Below are 19,133 nucleotides of genomic sequence, written 5' to 3'. Positions count from 1 at the left end.
AACTATTTTACCGGTAACGCTCAGAATTGGAGCGTAAGTCACACCAAAATCAAAAAAAAAAACTCATTTCGAGAACCTCTCATACATATTAATTTCCCGTATAAAAAAGTATAATAATTCCCCCTAAATACCGTTCATAAGTATATATATATCTCATATAATTTTCCCACGTATATTTAAACCACCCTCAAATATACAAGAAATATATATACCATTGAAGGAAAATTTTTGTTTTTTTTTTGTTTACTCATACTCCTTACAAAGAACATACACACAAATAAAAGTGAGGTAAAGTGATAAAATTTTATTTTTGTTGCTCTCTCTCTTGTGGTGAAATTTGCATTGCGGTCATAAAGTTTTCTTTAATTCGTCAACTCACTCTCTCTCTCTCTCTCTCAGGCTCTCTCCCTAGCTTGCTCACTATATGTTAGGGGTCCCGGAAAGGGGTCAATCAAAAAGCCCTACAATGGGTGACGACGAAAAATCCCAAGGCAGTTCCAAAGATCAACGCCAAACACGTCAAATCACAAAAAAAAAATAAGCAAATGTTCACGGCAAGTAAATTCACCTCGGAAACGGATAATGTCACGGACTACTGTGCTCGATTCAGGTGCACCCCGATTAACGAAAATACGGAGTCGTCCCTAAAAATTAAAGATAACAATATCGATAGGTTTTGGGACCGGGTCCAAACCTCCCATGACGCTGTATTAGATACAGAAGATCAAGATCTCCCAGATGACTTCAAACCGGTCGTGTTTAATAAATACCGGTCATGTCTGATTTTCTATGAGGAGACAAAAGCCCAGATAGGGGACCAACTTATGTTGCTCCAACAAGCAAACACTCCCATAACCGCCCCAACCGCATCACTTCCCAGAGATGGAACAGGTGTCGGCTTAAAAATCCAGCCTTGTGACACAGAAGTATTTTATGGGGGTTATGAGCAATGACCGTCATTTCGTGACATGTTCACTGCGGTTTATATTAACCACCCAAATCTCACAAAAGCCCAGAAACTAACCCACCTCCGGTATAAAACACAAGGCAAAGCCGGCCACACACAATTTCGAACTGGCGTGGGAAGCCCTAAGGTTGCGATATGAAAATCGCAGGGTTTTGGTAGACAACCAAATAAAAACCCTTATGATTTAAAACCAATTCCCATCGAAAATAGCGAGGATATACAGAAATTGCAATCATCCGTAAATAATTGCCTCCAAATCCTCGCTACCCAGCAAGTTTCAACAGAGTTGGGATCCAATCCTCATCTATCTGGTTACCTCTAAACTCCCGGAAAACGTAACCCTGTGGGAATAGTCTCTAACCTAAAGGAATGATTTCCCCAACTGGGCCCAAGTGAACCAGTTTCTGATTACCCGATGTAAAAGTAAATTCACTACTCCTCAAACTAGGCCGCCATTTAAACCTTAACAGTCACATTCGTTCCAAAATAGATCGACAGCTCAGACTCAGTCTAACATAACAGAGCATCGAACGATGTACAAATGCTAAATGTGCAAAACCTCCTCTCATCCCTTAATAAATTGTTTAAAATTTAAGAAATTGTCTACCTCTGACCGCAGGAAGTTTGTCAAAGAAAACAATATGTGCTTCAATTGCCTCTCCCAGTCACACATGTTGAAAGATTGTCCTAGCACTCAAACCTGTAATCAATGTCGAGATCGGCACAACTTAGTACTTCATGAAGACACTTCACCCACGCCGAAGAGACAACCCTCCCGAGCGCAAAGGACAACCTCCCAAACCACAACGACAAACCCCATTAACTCATCCGATAAAACCCTGGATCAAGCAGATCTTATGGATGAAGAAATTTACTGCTCGCAGAAAAGCCAAGAGTAATCGTTCTGCGCAGAAACCGATTGCAAAATAATTTTAACCAAGGCTATCGTCCCGGTAGAACATAGAGGAGAGCTCTCGTAGATCCGGGATCTGAAAAAAGCTTTATCTCCACAAGATCCCAAGAGGGGATCAGACTCCCGTATAAACCCTCTACGTCTGAAATCTCTGGCATGGGAGGGAAAATAGTTCAAACCTCCAACAAACTGTGTTCCCTGACCCTAGGTTCCGCTGACAGCAGACAAAATAAATGCGGAAGCAATAGTATTACCTCAGCTGACGAAAATGCTCCCCAACTTCCAACTCGCCAATGAACTTCAAACGAAAAGGGCGCACCTTAACCTCGCGGATTCAAATTGTCACTCTCCATCCCAAATAGACCTTGTTATAGATAGTGACTTAATCCCCCAAATAATTAAGGAAGGCGACGAAAAGCTCTCACTCCACCTGTTAGCTCAGAACACGATATTTGGATGGATCATCAGCGGCAAGACGCCCGTCGAAGTATCCTCCTACTCTATACAAGTGTCCGAGGTAACGAATAACGACCTAAGCTCCCTGTTTAAGGGGGTGTGGATAATGCACAATTTACCTGCTTTTTCTGCAGTGGGATGTAGCTGATGGATATGGCTGCGGCGGTGCTGTCGTGATATTATGATGGTTGTGCTAGTGGCGGAGCTTTGTTGATGGTAGCGAATGGATGGAAATCTAACGCTCCGTGGATTCGGCTTTCTACGATCTCGATGATAGCAGAGTGCGTTCCTAAATTTTAGGATAGGTACTTGCGGCACACACAAAAACAACGGAGAATATTTCTCGAACCGAAAGGGAAAAACACTTTATAACTTCATAAAGCAAACTAGGGGTTTAAACTTTAGCGAAAATTACTATTTCATTTAATATATTATATCTTTTAAAGAGACTTTACAAATTTTGTGTCACACACGGGATGAAAAATTTCGAATAAGTAAAAATAAAAGAAATGTCAAAAACAATAATATAAATGTATGTATGTACGTACATAGTCACATCTGTCAACCCATTGTTGGGGTTGCCAGAGAGGTGAAATACGCTCGCGTGTTAGCGTAAAATACAAACATTTCAAATTCTTAAGTTTAATAAATATGTACGTAATATATGATATTACGTATTTGTACGTGCAAATAATTCAGAATGCGTACTTATACGTAAAAGGTACATATATCAATAAATTCAATATAAAATTCAGGTAAATTCAGGTTTAGGTTTCCTTAAGCCTAATTTCTATTAAATAGAAGGGTTGGCTGTTGGCGACTACGACAGTCGCTCAAACATCGTCCCCGCCCTAGGCGCGTTCAGCGGCTAGAGCCTCCTGTAGCTCCTTAAGGGTCCGCAATGCATCTCGAACGAGGATTTGGGACACTCTTCCTCTAGCGTTGGCGGTTTGCAGCCCTTGTGCGGTGCATCGAATGGTGCGTCGTGCGATGCTGGGTGCTGCTGAGGGAATGTTGTTTCCCGGGCGAGAACGGGGTTGCCCGGTGGCGGCAGGGGGTGCCGGTACGGCGGATCTGCCAGGCCGGGGTGCCTGGATGGCGCGCTGGGCGCTTGGGGTAGCGTCCCGCCGATGGAGTAGGGAGTGATGTCGCGCTCCACAGATCCGGCATCTGTCGTACGAGCTGCACTCGCTGGTGATGTGAGATAATGCCAAGCAATTCAGGCAAAACTCATGGGCTCGTGCAAGCATCCATCTCTGGGGTGGTTTCATTTTTTTGAATATGACGCAGTTCCGAAGAGCGTGCTGACGGGTGCATATGCGGCACCGTCGGTAATCTGTTATTAGTGTCGAGCTGCGTGATTCATTGGCGCGGTTGGGAGCAACGATCTCCGACCGCACTGGTCTTCGTGACGACGACTGATTTGCACGATCCATAGCGATCTGTAATTACAGTTGTAAAAGTATTTTAGTGGAGAGAAATACTGATACAGGGGATTTCAGCTGGCATTATGTTGCAAAATACGACATATTAGTGACGGTGATGTGGTAAGAGTGGACAGAGGTAGTTTGAGAGTAGCTACGAATTCTCCGGGGTTGCCCGAGAGGGTGGGCTTTCAGCCTGAGGGAGGAAACAGAGCTTGACAAGTGGTCGTGTGAGGGTGCCGGTTTGAGTACGAACGTCAACAACACGTATATGGCCGTCAGGACCTGGATGTATTTTTTCAATCCGTCCAAGGCGCCATTCAGTCGGGGGAAGTGAGTCGTCGTAAATGCAGACACACTCACCGACCTTGGGTTCGGGTTGTGGATTTTTCCACTTCTGCCTTTTCTGGAGATCCTTTAGGTAGTCTTCCTTCCACCTTTTGCTGAATTGATGATGTAAGCTTTTTACCCTGTCCCATCGGTTTATAAGAGATAAATCCGCGTGATCCACTTCAGGGATAGCGAGGAGGGGGCTACCTCGGAGAAAGTGGCCGGGGGTCAGCGCGGTAAACTCTGTGGGATCTTGGGATAAAGGTGAGATAGGACGAGAGTTTAATACGGCTTCAATTCTTACCAAGAGGGTGGTAAATTCTTCAAATGTGAACTTGTGGGCTCCTGCAGTCCTCTTGAAGTGCAGTTTGAAACTCTTCACTGCAGACTCCCACAAGCCGCCCATGTGGGGAGCTCCGGGCGGAATGAATTTCCAATTAATGCCCTGGGGAGAGTATTTTGCGATTACTTCTTGAGAGGCAGTTTTCATGAAGTCAACGAACTCTTTTTCCGTCGCTCTTTTAGCTCCAATAAACGTTTTGCCGTTGTCACTCATCATTGTGGCAGGATATCCACGACGTCCGACGAAGCGAGCGAATGCTGCGAGAAAGGCATTTGTTGTTAGGTCCGAGCACAGCTCAAGGTGGACAGCTTTTGTCACGAAACAGACAAAAACGGCCACGTAGCCTTTCAGTAAGGTGTGAGACCTTAGCAAGGAGGCTTTTATTTGAAAAGGCCCCGCAAAGTCGACACCGGTAGTGGTGAAAGGCGGAGCATATGTGCATCGTTCCGGGGGCAAAGCCGCCATGATTTGCGATCGCATTTGCTGCTTGTGGAGGGTACAAGTTTTGCACTGATGTATGCATCTCTTTATGAGGGGTTTAAGTCGTGGAATATAGAGATCCTGTCTGAGGCATTGCTGCATGAGACGTATTTCGGCATGGAGAAGAAGTTCATGGAGGTACTGTATATAGAGGACAGCGAATCTTGATTTTTCTGGGATAATAACGGGATGTTTTTCATTGTAAGTCAACGTCGAATGAACTAGTCTACCATGAACCCTGAGGAGCCCATTTTCATCGAGGTATGGGTTGAGGGTTAGTAGAGAGCTTCTTTGATCAATGGGTTTTGCATTTTCCAAGCATGCTCTTTCGCGAGGAAAATATCGGGTTTGTGTTAACGTCACAAGTTTATTGCTGATTTTTGATAGCCTTGTAAGTACTTATTATTGTAAAAAATTTAATGAGCTGATAGGCCTTAGTTAAATAAAACACAATATTTAAAGTTGTGTTTTAGTTTTACTTCGTCGATATTTCGATTTCAGTCTGAAATCATCTTCAGGACTGTCAAACACAAATAGAAAAAAGGACTATTAGAATAATATTATATTTTGCATATAGGTATATAATAAAGCAACTTACACATATGACTATGTTTGATCGACTGATCAGATGTTCAAAAATTAAGTATAATAAAGCATAACAACGAAAGTAAACAATAGAAAATACCGCAAGTGTAAACAAATTTTTGCAATAACAATAATACATAGGACAAAGAACAATAAGACAGATAAAATGCATGAGCCATAACTATGGTGTTTAGTTGTTGTCATTGGATAGATTTTGAGCGGGATGTTGGCTGGACGCTGTTTGAATTTGCTGAGCACCGTGAAGCTTGCACTGCATTTTGTTGTTGTTTCAGCAATAGATGTCGATATGCATATGCACATTGGTCGGTGTCGTTTTTAAAAGCGACACCGACCAATGTGCATATGCATATCGACATCTATTGCTGAAACAACAACAAAATGCAGTGCAAGCTTCACGGTGCTCAGCAAATTCAAACAGCGTCCAGCCAACATCCCGCTCAAAATCTATCCAATGACAACAACTAAACACCATAGTTATGGCTCATGCATTTTATCTGTCTTATTGTTCTTTGTCCTATGTATTATTGTTATTGCAAAAATTTGTTTACACTTGCGGTATTTTCTATTGTTTACTTTCGTTGTTATGCTTTATTATACTTAATTTTTGAACATCTGATCAGTCGATCAAACATAGTCATATGTGTAAGTTGCTTTATTATATACCTATATGCAAAATATAATATTATTCTAATAGTCCTTTTTTCTATTTGTGTTTGACAGTCCTGAAGATGATTTCAGACTGAAATCGAAATATCGACGAAGTAAAACTAAAACACAACTTTAAATATTGTGTTTTATTTAACTAAGGCCTATCAGCTCATTAAATTTTTTACAATAATAAGTACTTACAAGGCTATCAAAAATCAGCAATATGTTTAAACGGAGAGCACACCGAGAAAACATCAACACATTCAAAGTGTACCATACAATCAAACACGAATACAATAATCGGACCAACAGGTATATCAAACGATACCAACAAATAACCAAACAAATTACAAAACTATCCCAGTCGACCAAGTTTTTGGAGAGATGCAAGCGGAGCGGACTAACACCGAATTTTATTAGTGATGCAACAAAAACGATCATGTACATCATAAGCAACAACACCAGTAGCAGCAGGATACCAAGTAAGTTCACCAACAGAGTGTCCACATATATTAGCAAAGTGCAAATAAAATTATTAAACATCATAATATGTATCAAACATGAACTCCTAAGACAAAAAAAGAGGGAATCGGAAAAAATGAAAACAGAGATTTCTCATATACTTGACTTGCATCACTCAAAAAAGTTTTTCGACAGTGAAAATGTACTGCTGGACAAACTTACCAACAATATCAAAAAGACACAAACCAACAAGTACGAAAAACTAAGACAAAAAGAAATGGAAAAATTAAATATTAGGGTAGTCCCACAATGGTTTCGAAACCTAACACAGATAGAAATCCCACACAACATACAGTGGCTATTATCCCTTGGCCCAAAATACGCCCTTGCGTCCGATAATGAGAAGTTTCCATTGTTTAAGTTTATAGCAGACGGGGAGAACATCATACAAACTGTAAAAGATAGAGATATGCAAGAAATAGCCAGAAATAATTTCACGACACTAATACAGGATCACTTAAAGAAAAAGACGACTTCATTCCGAGACAAATTTATATGCCAAACCTTAGAAGACACAAAACGGTTCCTCAAACAAAACAAACAGTTAATCATACTTAATGCCGACAAGGGCAATGTTACGGTTGTCATGGACAAAAAAGAATACGACTCAAAAATACAGACGGTAGTCAACGACATCTCTACCTACAGGGTTTTAAAACGCGATCCGACTAACAAATTACAGGAGAAAAACAATGAATTAGTACAACGAATGTTCAACAATGGCAATATAGATGCCCAAGAAAAGAAATTTCTACTATGTAAAAACGCAAACACACCGAGAATTTACGGATTACCAAAAATTCACAAAGAAAATATACCTGTACGGCCTATATGCTCCTCGATTGACTCCCCGTCATACAATTTATGCAAATATGTCGTGAAAATTCTTGAAAAAGTTACTATGTCGTCCAAGTATAATGTTAAGGACTCGACAGAATTTAAAAACAAAGTGGGGGGCACGTACATATATGATGATGAATGCTTGGTGTCCTTCGACGTAGTCTCCCTGTTCCCAAGCATTCCAGTTGATGTGGCCTTGGAAATCATTTCTTCAAAGTGGGATGAAATAAAAGAGTACACAACGTTAACAAGGGAACTTTTTTTAACGATTGTCAAATTTTGTATAAAGGAGAATAGATATTTCAAATACAATGAAAAGATATATGAACAACGGACAGGAATGCCCATGGGTTCCCCAGCCTCCCCGGTCATAGCAGACATCGTCATGGAAGAGCTGCTAACAAGATTTGAGATGGAAGCCAAATGTAAACCACGCCTACTAACTAAATATGTAGATGATTTATTTGCGATTGTCAAAACGGATGAAGTAGAGAATATGCTGAAGGAACTCAACAGCTACAACAAGAACATCAGATTTACAGTGGAGGTCGAAAAAGACGGTCAACTACCATACCTTGACACGCTAATAAACACGCACAACAATAAAATATATTTTGACTGGTACAAAAAACCCACAGCTTCGGGAAGATTAATCAACTACAACTCACACCATGAAAGGAAAACAATTTTAAATACAGCCAAAAACTTCATCAGTAGGGTACTCACTATTAGCGACAGAATATACCATGGAAAGAATATTGCGATTATAAAGAAAACTCTAGAAGAAAATGAATTCCCCAGTAATCTCATCAACAAACTCATACGAAATTTCAAAATTAGAACCTCTAATGATGAGGCAACACGTGAAACGAAAAGTAAAATATACAAGTCTATAGTATATGTTCCAGGAATATCGGAGAGAATAAAGACATCGCAATTATATGATAAAGAGAAAATTACACTAGCGTTCACATATAACAATACGTTACGACAGGTTTACAGCAATACTAAGGACAGAATCTCGAAAGATGAGAAATCCAACATCATTTATAAAATTCCATGCAACGGTGACGGGTCCCACTTATGCGATAAGGTATATGTGGGGACAACCAAATTAAAGCTAAAGACAAGGATTTCCGGTCATAAGTCCAATATAAAGCTTAGAAACATTGCTTCGGACAATAAGACGGCCTTGACAGCGCCTTGTAAGGATACTGGTCACTATCCTGACTTCAAAAATGTTTCTATCTTGGATATTGAGAAACATTATAATAAGCGTTTTACTTTGGAAATGCTCCATATTATGAGCACACCTAATGATAAGAGAATGAATTTTAAAAGCGACACCGACCAATGTGCATATGCATATCGACATCTATTGCTGAAACAACAACAAAATGCAGTGCAAGCTTCACGGTGCTCAGCAAATTCAAACAGCGTCCAGCCAACATCCCGCTCAAAATCTATCCAATGACAACAACTAAACACCATAGTTATGGCTCATGCATTTTATCTGTCTTATTGTTCTTTGTCCTATGTATTATTGTTATTGCAAAAATTTGTTTACACTTGCGGTATTTTCTATTGTTTACTTTCGTTGTTATGCTTTATTATACTTAATTTTTGAACATCTGATCAGTCGATCAAACATAGTCATATGTGTAAGTTGCTTTATTATATACCTATATGCAAAATATAATATTATTCTAATAGTCCTTTTTTCTATTTGTGTTTGACAGTCCTGAAGATGATTTCAGACTGAAATCGAAATATCGACGAAGTAAAACTAAAACACAACTTTAAATATTGTGTTTTATTTAACTAAGGCCTATCAGCTCATTAAATTTTTTACAATAATAAGTCACAAGTTTATTTTTCGTTTTGCGGAGATCTTCATGAGACAGAGAGGGAGTGTAAGCGGGTTTAATGCCTCGAATTCGGTCCTTGAGATTATTAATGAACCTGAAGGCATATGCCATGACCCTGAGGGCGCGAGGAAATGAGGAAAATCGATCCAATACATCGGGGTCATCTTCAGCTGAGTATAGTGCTTCGACTCGGCGCATTTCAGGCGGGTTGATGCTGCGGGTAGATGGGTTTGGCCAAGCTTCGAGGGGCTGGGTCAGCCACGCAGGGCCATTCCACCACAGCGAAGAATTTGCCAAGTCCATGGGTTTGCATCCTCTAGTGCCCATGTCTGCTGGATTGTCGCGACTGCCTACATGCTTCCAGGAGGCGCTTCCGACGAGATCCATAATTTCAGCTGTTCGATTGGATATGAAAGTTTTCCAAGCGTGGGGAGGCTTTTCGAGCCATGCTAACACAATTTCCGAGTCAGACCACATGTAAAGATTTGTAAGAGAGAGCTCGAGATGGGATTGTACGACGGCGATTAGTCGGGCAAGGAGTAGAGCTGCACATAGTTCTAGTCTTGGAAGACTGGTAGTGCGAAGAGGGGCAACCTTGCCTTTAGCGACCAGAAGGTGGGACGATGTGGTGGCACCGTGGGTTGTTCGCAGATATATAGTGGCGCAATATGCCTTTTCTGACGCATCGCAGAAACCATGCAGTTCAACCTGCTGGTTCGGCATGTAGTCAACCCATCGAGGTATCTTTATCTCTGAGATGTTGGGTAAATTTTTTGCGAACTGCGTCCATTTAATGAAGCGGAGGGGCTTCACTGGTTCGTCCCAGCCAGTTCCGTCTATCCATAGCTCTTGGAGTAAAATCTTGGCCTGAATCATAATCGGCGTAAGCCACCCTGCGGGGTCAAAAAGTTTTGCGACCGAGGAGAGAATTTGTCGTTTTGTATTAGCGGACGAGAGGGGTATTGAGTCCACTGTATACGAAAACGTGTCGGTCAGAGCGTTCCACTGTATGCCGAGAGTTTTGGTGTTGCTTGCTTTCTCGAATTCCAAAAGATTGGTATCTAGCAAGTCCTCTTCTTTGATGTTTTTTATTATACTGGGGTGATTGGCCGTTATTTTCCGTAATGGAAATCCTGCTGACGCTAACACTTGGATGACTTGGGAGAGAGATGTTTCAGCAGAGAGAATTTCATGGCTGCCAGAGAGAATGTCATCTACATATGTTTCTTTCGTCAAAACAGGGACGGCTTTGGGGAAAGTTTCCTTTACATCTTTGGCCAGTTGGTGAAGAGTACGTATGGCGAGGTAGGGGGCACAGTTCACACCAAATGTGACTGTTTTCAGACGATAGTCTTTTATGGGGTCGCTCGGAGATGAGCGAAAGACTATCCTCTGATAGTCTCTGTCGTCTTCATGCATTATGATTTGACGATACATTTTTTCTACGTCTCCGTTAAAAACAAATTGGTAGGTACGCCACTTGAGAATCAGAAGCATCAGATCGGGCTGGAGGGTAGGGCCGGTATACAGAACGTCGTTGAGCGCATGTCCAGATGCCGAATTCTTTGAGGCGTTAAACACGACCCGCACCTTTGATGTCTTTTTCTCGGGTTTGACAACTGCGTGATGAGGAAGATAAAATGAGAGGCATTTTCCTCCGTCAAATTTTTCATAGGAGCCGGTTTCCTCCATATGATCGAGGGTGAGGTATTCTTCTAGAACACTATCATATTGAGTCTTTAAATCCCCCTTCTTCTGCAGACTTCTCTCCATTCCAAGAAACTGGCTTAGAGCTGAAGACCGAGAGTGGGATAATGAGATTGACTCTGGGAAGCTGGGTTTAAACGGGAGCCTTACGATATAACGACCGTTATCATCGCGTGAGGTTGTGCCTGCATAGAAATTTTCGCAAAACTCGTCTTCTGGGATTATTTGGGGTTTGGTGGGAACTTCCTCCAATTCCCAGAATTTACGCAATAAAGAGTTAAGATCTTCGTTGGACACTTCTGACACTTGCATGCAGAAAGCGTTTACCAACACAGGAGCTCTACCGCTCAGAATCCATCCAAAAATGGTTTTCTGCGCTAGAAGATGGGGGGAAAGTTTCTCAACGCCATTTTGGATGATTTGCGGTATTACATCACTGCCTAGGACGAGATCTATTTGCGAGGGGGAGTGACAGTTCGAGTCTGCGAGGTTGAGGTGTGCCCATTTTGCTTGAAGCTCGCTAGTGAGCTTAAGCGAGGGGAGCATTTTAGTTAGCCGGGGTAATACTATTGCCTCTGCACTTATTCTGGTTTTGAAATCGGGGGATACCAAAGTCAGAGAGCACAATTTGTTTGAGGTCTGAACTACCTTGCCGCCCATCCCTGATATTTCAAATCTAGAGGGTTTGAATGGGAGTTTGAGTCTATCTTGGGCTCTGGTAGAGATAAAGGTTCGTTCAGATCCCTGATCCACAAGAGCTCGTAGTTTAAAAATTTCTCCTTTATGCTCTACGGGAACGATAGCCGTGGGTAAAATTATTTCACAATCGTTTTCGGAATAAAACGATTGCACTTGGCTTTTCTGCGAGCATGAAGGGCTTTCATCCAGAGCATTGGCTTGATCGGGAGTATTGCCGGGTGAGACTGTGGAATTCGTGGTGGTGGCTTGTGAGGCTGTCCTTTGCAATCGTGAGGGTTGTCTTTTCGGCACTTGAGATGTGTCTTCGTGAAGAACTGAGTTGTGCCGATCTTGACATTGATTGCAAGTTTGAGTACTGGAACAGTCTTTCAATATGTGTGACTGAGAGAGACAATTGAAACACATATTGTTTTCTCTCACAAACCTTCTGCGATTAGAGGTCGACAGCTTCTTAAATTTGAAGCAACTTATAAGGGGGTGAGATGAGGTTTTACACATAGCGCACTTGTACATTGTCCGCTGCTCTGTCACATGGGACTGGGTGTGGGAGGTCGGTTTATTTGGAAACGCATGTGACTGTTGGGGTTTAAATGGCGGCCTAGTTTGAGGAGGAGTGAATTTACTTTTACTTGGGCGCCATTGATCAACTCTTTCTACCACTTCGTATCGCGTTGTGAGGAACTGGTCCATTTGGGACCAGTTGGGAAGTTCTCTTCTTGAGGTTAGAGATTGCTCCCACAACGTGACTGTATTTTCTGGGAGTTTAGAGGTCACGAGATAAATAAGTATGGGGTCCCAGTTATCTGTGGAGACTTGTTGCGTGGCGAGAATTTGAAGGCAATTATTTACCGACGATTGCAACCTTTGAATGTCTTCACTGTTTTCGGTAGTGATAGTTTTTAAGTTCATTAGGGCCCGTATTTGATTATCTACGAGAACTCGTCTGTTCTCGTATCGGGCCTTTAGGGCTTCCCACGCTAAGGCAAAGTTGTCGTCAGTCAAGGGGAATTGATTGACTATTTGAGCTGCCTTTCCTTGGGTTTTGTATCTGAGGTGATACAATTTTTGCGCTTGGGAGAGTTTCGGGTGGTTAATATAAACGGCTGTGAACATGTCACGAAATGAGGGCCATTTTTCATAACCACCATAAAATATTTCGGTATCGCAGGGAGGGATTTTCAGCGAAATACCGGAGTTGTCAGATGGAGCTGGTGTGACGGTAGGGGGAGCGGGGGCATTTGCTTGTTTAAGCAAGTGAAGCTGGTCTTCTATCTGGGCTTTTGTGTCTTCGTATGCTATGAGACAGGACCTGTATATGCTATTAGCAGATGTTGGAAAATCTTCGGGCAGGTCCTGATCTGGGGTTTCGACAATCTTATCGAAGACTGTTTGGACTCTATTCCAAAATTTGTCTATATTGGCGTTTTTTATTTTGAGTGAGGACTCCGTGTTGTCTTGGAGCGACGTCGACCTAAACCGAGCACAATATTCCAAAAAATTGTCCGTTTCGGATGTAAATTTTTTGGGGGCAGACGAGATTTTAAATTTTTTAACTCCTTGAGTTTTGGAGCCACCTTTTTTGGTTTCATCGTCACTCATTTTTGAGCTTTGTTTTATGTCGCTTAGAGTTGAGAATCAACAAAAAATTTAACTTCAGAGAGAAAACTTTTTTTTTTTGAAGAGAGAGTATTTGCTTTTAACTATGTGAGGGAGTTACGTTAAAATATTCACGTTAAATAGCAAGAGAGAGTACTTTTCAAAACCAAAAAAAAGTTTTTAAGCTAAATTTATTTGAGGGTGAGACTGAGAAAATTTTACCACTGTGCTGCGTTTGCACTATATTTAATATATGTATATGAGGGTGGTTTAAATATACGTGGGAAAAATTATGTGAGATATATGTATATATACGTATTAAAAGTATCTCGGGGGTAAATTATTATAATTTTGATACGTATGAGATTATCTAAAAATGTGTATTTTTTTTTTTTTTTGTGACTTAGAGGAGTCTTATTTAGCTTCGATTTGTTGGACTGTAGGGGCTTTGAGGAGAGAGAAATTAGTAGCTTATCGAAATTCTTAATGGGGATTGAGAATTTATAGCGTGCAAATTTAATGCGAGAAAAGTGCTATAATACGCACTGCACCACTCTTGTACCACTGTGCACGATATTTTATTTCACCGCTTATGTCGTTTTCTTTCTTTTGTATATCCGTATGTATGTATACGCAAGTATGGAGATTTGAAAATATTTTTTGCGTTTTGTATTAATTTAAATTGGGAAAAATCAGAAGTTAGCAGAGGTTGTGCAATATATTTAATTAACGACAAGAGATATTTTAATTTAAAATGAGGAAATTTAAAATTATTAAGAGATATGTCGCATTAAAATATAAGGGGTGCTTTTAGCAAGTGTGCCCACTGTAGCTAACTACTGAGTTTTTCTTATTTTGCTTTGCACATATACCGTACTGAGTTTTGCAATATGGGGTTATTGCTATATGTATATATATATATATATATATATATATACGAAATGGTATGTGCAATTTTAGTGGGAACTTGAGAAAATTTGGCGGGAAATGAGGATTATTGGCGGGAAATTCTAATCCTCGCTCAAACACTCCCTACTCCAGAAGTTTTGGAAATTGGAAGAAATACCCAGCTTCAATGACAAAAGTCCGGAAGATGAGTTTTGTGAAAATTATTACACAGCCACAACTACGCGCGCAGATAATGGACGTTATGTGGTCAGGCTCCCCTTTAAGCCTAGCTTCCCCGATGCGATCCCATTATCAAATTCACGCCCCTCGGCCCTCAGCCAATTTTTAGGGATGGAAAAAACTCTCCCAAGAAGAGAAAATATAAAGGAATTATATGAAATGTATTAGAAGAATACAACACCATCGATCATATGGAAGAAACGGGCTCCCATGAAAAATTCAACGAAGGCAAATGCGCCTCGTTTTATCTCTCCCATCATGCGGTTATAAAACCCGAGAAAAAAAACCCAGGTAAGGGTCGTGTTTAACGCCTCAAAAAAATCGGCATAAGGATATTATCTTAATGATGTTCTCTACACCGGGCTTACCCTCCAACCGGATCTTATGCTCCTTATTCTCAAATGGAGGACATACCAATTTGTTTTCAACGGAGACATAGAGTAAATGTACCGTCAAATTCTCATGCACGAGGACGACAGAAACTACCAGCGGATTGCCTTTCGGTCATCTCCACGCGATCCCATAAAGGACTACCGGCTTAAAACAGTCACATTTGGCGTAAACTGTGCACCCTACCTCGCCATACGCACAGTTCACCAACTAGCCAAAGATGTGGCCCTCACTAGGGTAGGCACCTTGTCGTTGGTGTGAGGGCTTAGCCGATCTCCAAAGCGCCCGACTATGAGGCGGAGCTGTTTAGGACTGGCATCTACGCTGTTTCGCCTCATAGGAGGGCGGCGGGATGTCGGTGACCAAGGACTGCCAACCCCCTAATCTAGGGTGTTATGCGGACCGTGCCTATTGGACGATTTGCAGCCAGGGGATACATTCGCCTGTATTCGAACGGAGCCTTCCCGATACCGGGCCACCTCGGGAAGTATTGATGGCCTTACCACAGTAAGGGGCGCTGCTGCGGCTGACGGTTCTTTCCCCGTATATAATACTGGACCGCTGAGCCCGTCTTGTCCGGCAGGTGGTCGTACGATCAAGATGAACAACTCATTACCAAATTGTAATAAGGAGGACGATAATAGGTGGACTGAGTCGCAATCCAAGGACGACGAATACGCACTAAGCGGTGCGTCGGACTCGGGGTGCGTGAGTAGAGCTGATTCAATGAACTCCGTGTTGGAAAAGCACACAAATGAAAACGGAGTAGAAGAGTGGAGACGGGTACGGAGCAGAGGAAGTAAAAGAGCTCTCTCGCAGTACTGTGCAGCACTAAGAATTGTCCAACGCCTGGGAGCAGTGGTCGACCCAACAAAAGTGGAGCCCGAGCGCTTGGAATGGGCCCATGAGACGGTAGAAGTAGGTCGAAGACAGTTCAAAAGGTTTGCTGCTAGAAACCCTCGGTTCTGCAACCGGTACGAGGAGGAAGAAGCGTCGAATGGCAGAATGAAGAGGCAACGTTCGGCGGAAGCCGACAAGCCTGCTTTCAAGGGGCAGAAAGGACCCAGTCCCAGAACCGCGAGGCAGGGCAGTCGAATAGACAAGACAAGTAGGCCCAAAGCTGAAAGACAGATGGGCCCCAATAGCGACGTTGCAACTACCACGAAAGCTGCGAGTCAGAGGGAGGTTCAACTACGGAAGTAGGAGATAAGCCAAAGGGAGATAACGCTAAGACTCCGGCTTTCTCGGAGGTGCTAAAGGGAGTTAAAGCTAAGAGGTGCGAAAAGGAGTTAACACTAAGACTCTGGCGTTTTTTTTTTTTTTTTTTGTACTATAAAGAAAAATTGATTTCGCCGCTTAGATCTCGGATAAGGCCCTAGAAAATCGCGATATAATCGTTGAAATGGCCTTTCGGATGCAAAGGTACTCTCTATAGGCGGTCTCGACTGCTGGTTAGTGGGTTTTACTGCTTTGCAAGTGTCACAACGCTGGGCGTAGTCCCTGACGGCCCATACATGACACAAAAGCCATGCGCAAATATAAAACGACGGAATTTGTGCAAATGAAAATGTTGACATACACGGCTCAAAAACAACGCGCAATATTCATTTTTAATGTAGCGCAACAAATGAAACATGTGTTTTAATTTTATAAAAAATGCACTAATTGTATAAAAAAAACAATATTTATTTTCCACAGTGCTGGTAATTCACAGTATAAGTCGAAAAACTCGCACCAGAAGCGTTTATTTTCCATTGTATTTATAACTTTTATATTTTAGTTGCAAGACCAGCTCAACTCATTGCAGCACTGCGCAATATTCATTTTTCAACTAGCGCAACAAATGAAACATGTTTTCTAATTGTATAAAAAATTATTATGTATTATTGAATTTGTGTGAATTCCTGTTACAAGCTAGATATGGTCCTTACGCCTTCGATATTAACATTTTTAGGCAATAATTACTGATGTTATATTATCAGAAACCACAGGTAAACTGTGTAAGATTCACCACACACGAAGAAAAAAGCATGTGCAATATTTGCAGGCATGCGTAAATATCAAAATCGTTTTGATTTTAGCGCAGTTCTCTGCGCAAATAGCGCAACCAGTGCACACACCGGCCAAAACCTTTTGCAAATTGGTAATTGGCACAAGGATACTTGAGCCGTGTAATTGGCGTATAACACGTTCTAAGGTTTTCTGCCACCCGCCATGGTAACTCCGGTTAGCGTCATGAGCTAATCTCACTGCTTTCTCAGTCAACCCTTTCGGCAACCACAAACGCCATAGCGAGTCTTCTTCCCCTACCACCCCCTTACGAAATTTAACTCTTTTGAAAATTACCCCATCCACCACTCATAAGTCCGGAAGCGACTCCTCGTTTTTGGTGACGGTCCTAATAAAATCTAGATCTTCGTTAGTGCTAAATTCGGGAGAAACTAAGTCTATTTCCCCGGGTGTGGTAGTGAAAGTCAACTCATCTGCATCAAACCGCAGTTCCTGGAGAAAAGATAAAGAAACGCTCATTACTACATACAAAGCAATTGGCCAGCCGTTTACGTGCTACGCGTCACCCATATGGTCGCCAAGCCTAAAAACTACCCACTGGAAGAAGCTACAGGCCTGCCAAAATACTGCTCTCAGAATCGCCACGGGCTGCCTTCTTATGTCCCCAGAACACCATCTACATAATGAGGCGAGAATACTCCCCATCACGGAGATAAATGAGATGCTAACCAAACAGTTCCTGTTGAATACCCAGAAACCTGGGCATCCAAACAGACATCTGATTAATGAGCCAACACCGTCTAGGGGATTGAGGAGTCATCTCCGTAAGCATTTTGAGGAAATACGGCACCTGAGAACCCAGCCGTATGAAGCAAAAAAAAACACAAGCAGGTCCTTGGTGAACTCCACAAACAGGCGTCGGACCTTTATGTCAGGAATTGCCCGGTAAATCCAGTACTCAAAGAAAAGTACCCAAAACTTGTGGAAGAGGAACGCATACTCCCTAGGGAAACGCGTGTCACTCTTGCTCAACTTCGTTCTGGATACTGTAATAGGTTAAACTCTTACCTATCCAGAATCAACCACGACATACAAAATGTATGCCCCGCTTGCAATGTGTACCCACATGACACCAACCACCCCTGTTGAAACAGCAAGTTTCCTTGGACTCCCGTTAGAAGATATTGATGACAATTTGTGATCGTTCGCGGCTATTAGGTGGGGCGAAGCACTGCTACAACAATAACAACAACATACAAAATGTGTCCCCACATGACACCAACCATCTGTTGTTGTTGTTGTTGTAGCAATGCTCGCCCCACCTAATAGCCGCGACCGATCACAAATTGTCATCAATATCCTCTAACGGGAGTCCAAGGAAACTTGCCGTTTCAACAGGGGTGGACCATAAGGAAAGGGGTGTTAGAGGCGTTGGTTCCACATTACAATTAAAGAGATGGTTGGTGTCATGTGTGGACACATTGCAAGCGGGGCATACATTTTGTATGTCGGGGTTGATTCTGGATAGGTAAGAGTTTAACCTCTTACAGTATCCAGAACGAAGTTGAGCAAGAGTGACACGCGTTTCCCTGGGGAGTATGCGTTCCTCTTCCGCGAGTTTTGGATACTTTTCTTTAAGTACTGGATTCACCGGGCAATTCATAGCATAAAGGTCCGACGCCTGTTTATGGAGTTCACCAAGGACCTGCTTATGTTTTTCGCTTCATACGGCTGGGTTCTCAGGTGCCGTATTTCCTCAAAATGCTTACGGAGATGACTCCTTAAGCCCCTAGGCGGTGCTGGTTCATCAATCAGATGTCTGTTTGGATGCCCAGGTTTCTGGGTATTCAACAGGAACTGTTTGGTTAGCATCTCATTTCTCTCCGTGATGAGGAGTATTCTCGCCTCATTATGCAGATGGTGTTCTGGGGACATAAGAAGACAGCCCGTGGCGATTCTGAGAGCAGTATTTTGGCAGGCCTGTAGTTTCTTCCAGTGGGTAATTTTTAGGCTTGGTGACCATATGGGTGACGCGTAGCACGTAATCGGCTGGCTAATTGCTATGTATGTAGTCATGAGCGTTTCTTTATCATTTCCCCAGGTACTGCCAGCAAGGGATTAGAGGATTTTGTTACGGCTCTGAATTCTCGGAACAATTGCGGCTGCGTGCTCACCAAAATGTAGATCCTGATCAACCGTCACACCC

The 19,133-nt window shown here is 42.3% G+C and overlaps 2 protein-coding genes across 4 annotated transcripts in view; one reads left to right on the top strand and one right to left on the bottom strand.

The window, feature by feature from the left end:
• The window catches only part of Ak2 (Adenylate kinase 2), a 165,586-nt gene that overhangs the window by 139,761 nt on the left and 6,692 nt on the right, over positions 1-19,133 (bottom strand). The window lies entirely within an intron of this gene.
• On the top strand, positions 5,865-9,334 carry LOC137246595 (uncharacterized). 2 transcript variants are annotated; one of them, XR_010951588.1, is made up of 2 exons: positions 5,865-9,190; positions 9,269-9,334. XR_010951588.1 is itself a non-coding variant. In XM_067777662.1 (2 exons), exon 2 carries the CDS (start codon positions 6,391-6,393, stop codon positions 9,001-9,003), a length of 2,613 nt encoding a protein of 870 aa, XP_067633763.1. In that variant the 5' UTR covers positions 5,865-6,161; positions 6,240-6,390; the 3' UTR covers positions 9,004-9,244. The 2 variants fall into 2 exon arrangements, 1 of the variants encoding a protein (XP_067633763.1); XM_067777662.1 differs by lacking the exon at positions 9,269-9,334 and having other exon boundaries at positions 5,865-6,161; positions 6,240-9,244.

The sequence above is a fragment of the Eurosta solidaginis genome, chromosome 3, assembly GCF_040869045.1.
Source record: "Eurosta solidaginis isolate ZX-2024a chromosome 3, ASM4086904v1, whole genome shotgun sequence".
In the NCBI taxonomy this organism is placed as follows: domain Eukaryota; kingdom Metazoa; phylum Arthropoda; class Insecta; order Diptera; family Tephritidae; genus Eurosta; species Eurosta solidaginis.
Note: the sequence above shows the minus strand (reverse complement) of the source record. Positions and strands in the feature narration are given on the sequence as shown.

Bases quoted from the DNA above. Each gene is read 5' to 3' on its own strand.
- LOC137246595 (XM_067777662.1), top strand. From the start codon at position 6,391: ATGTTTAAACGGAGAGCACACCGAGAAAACATCAACACATTCAAAGTG.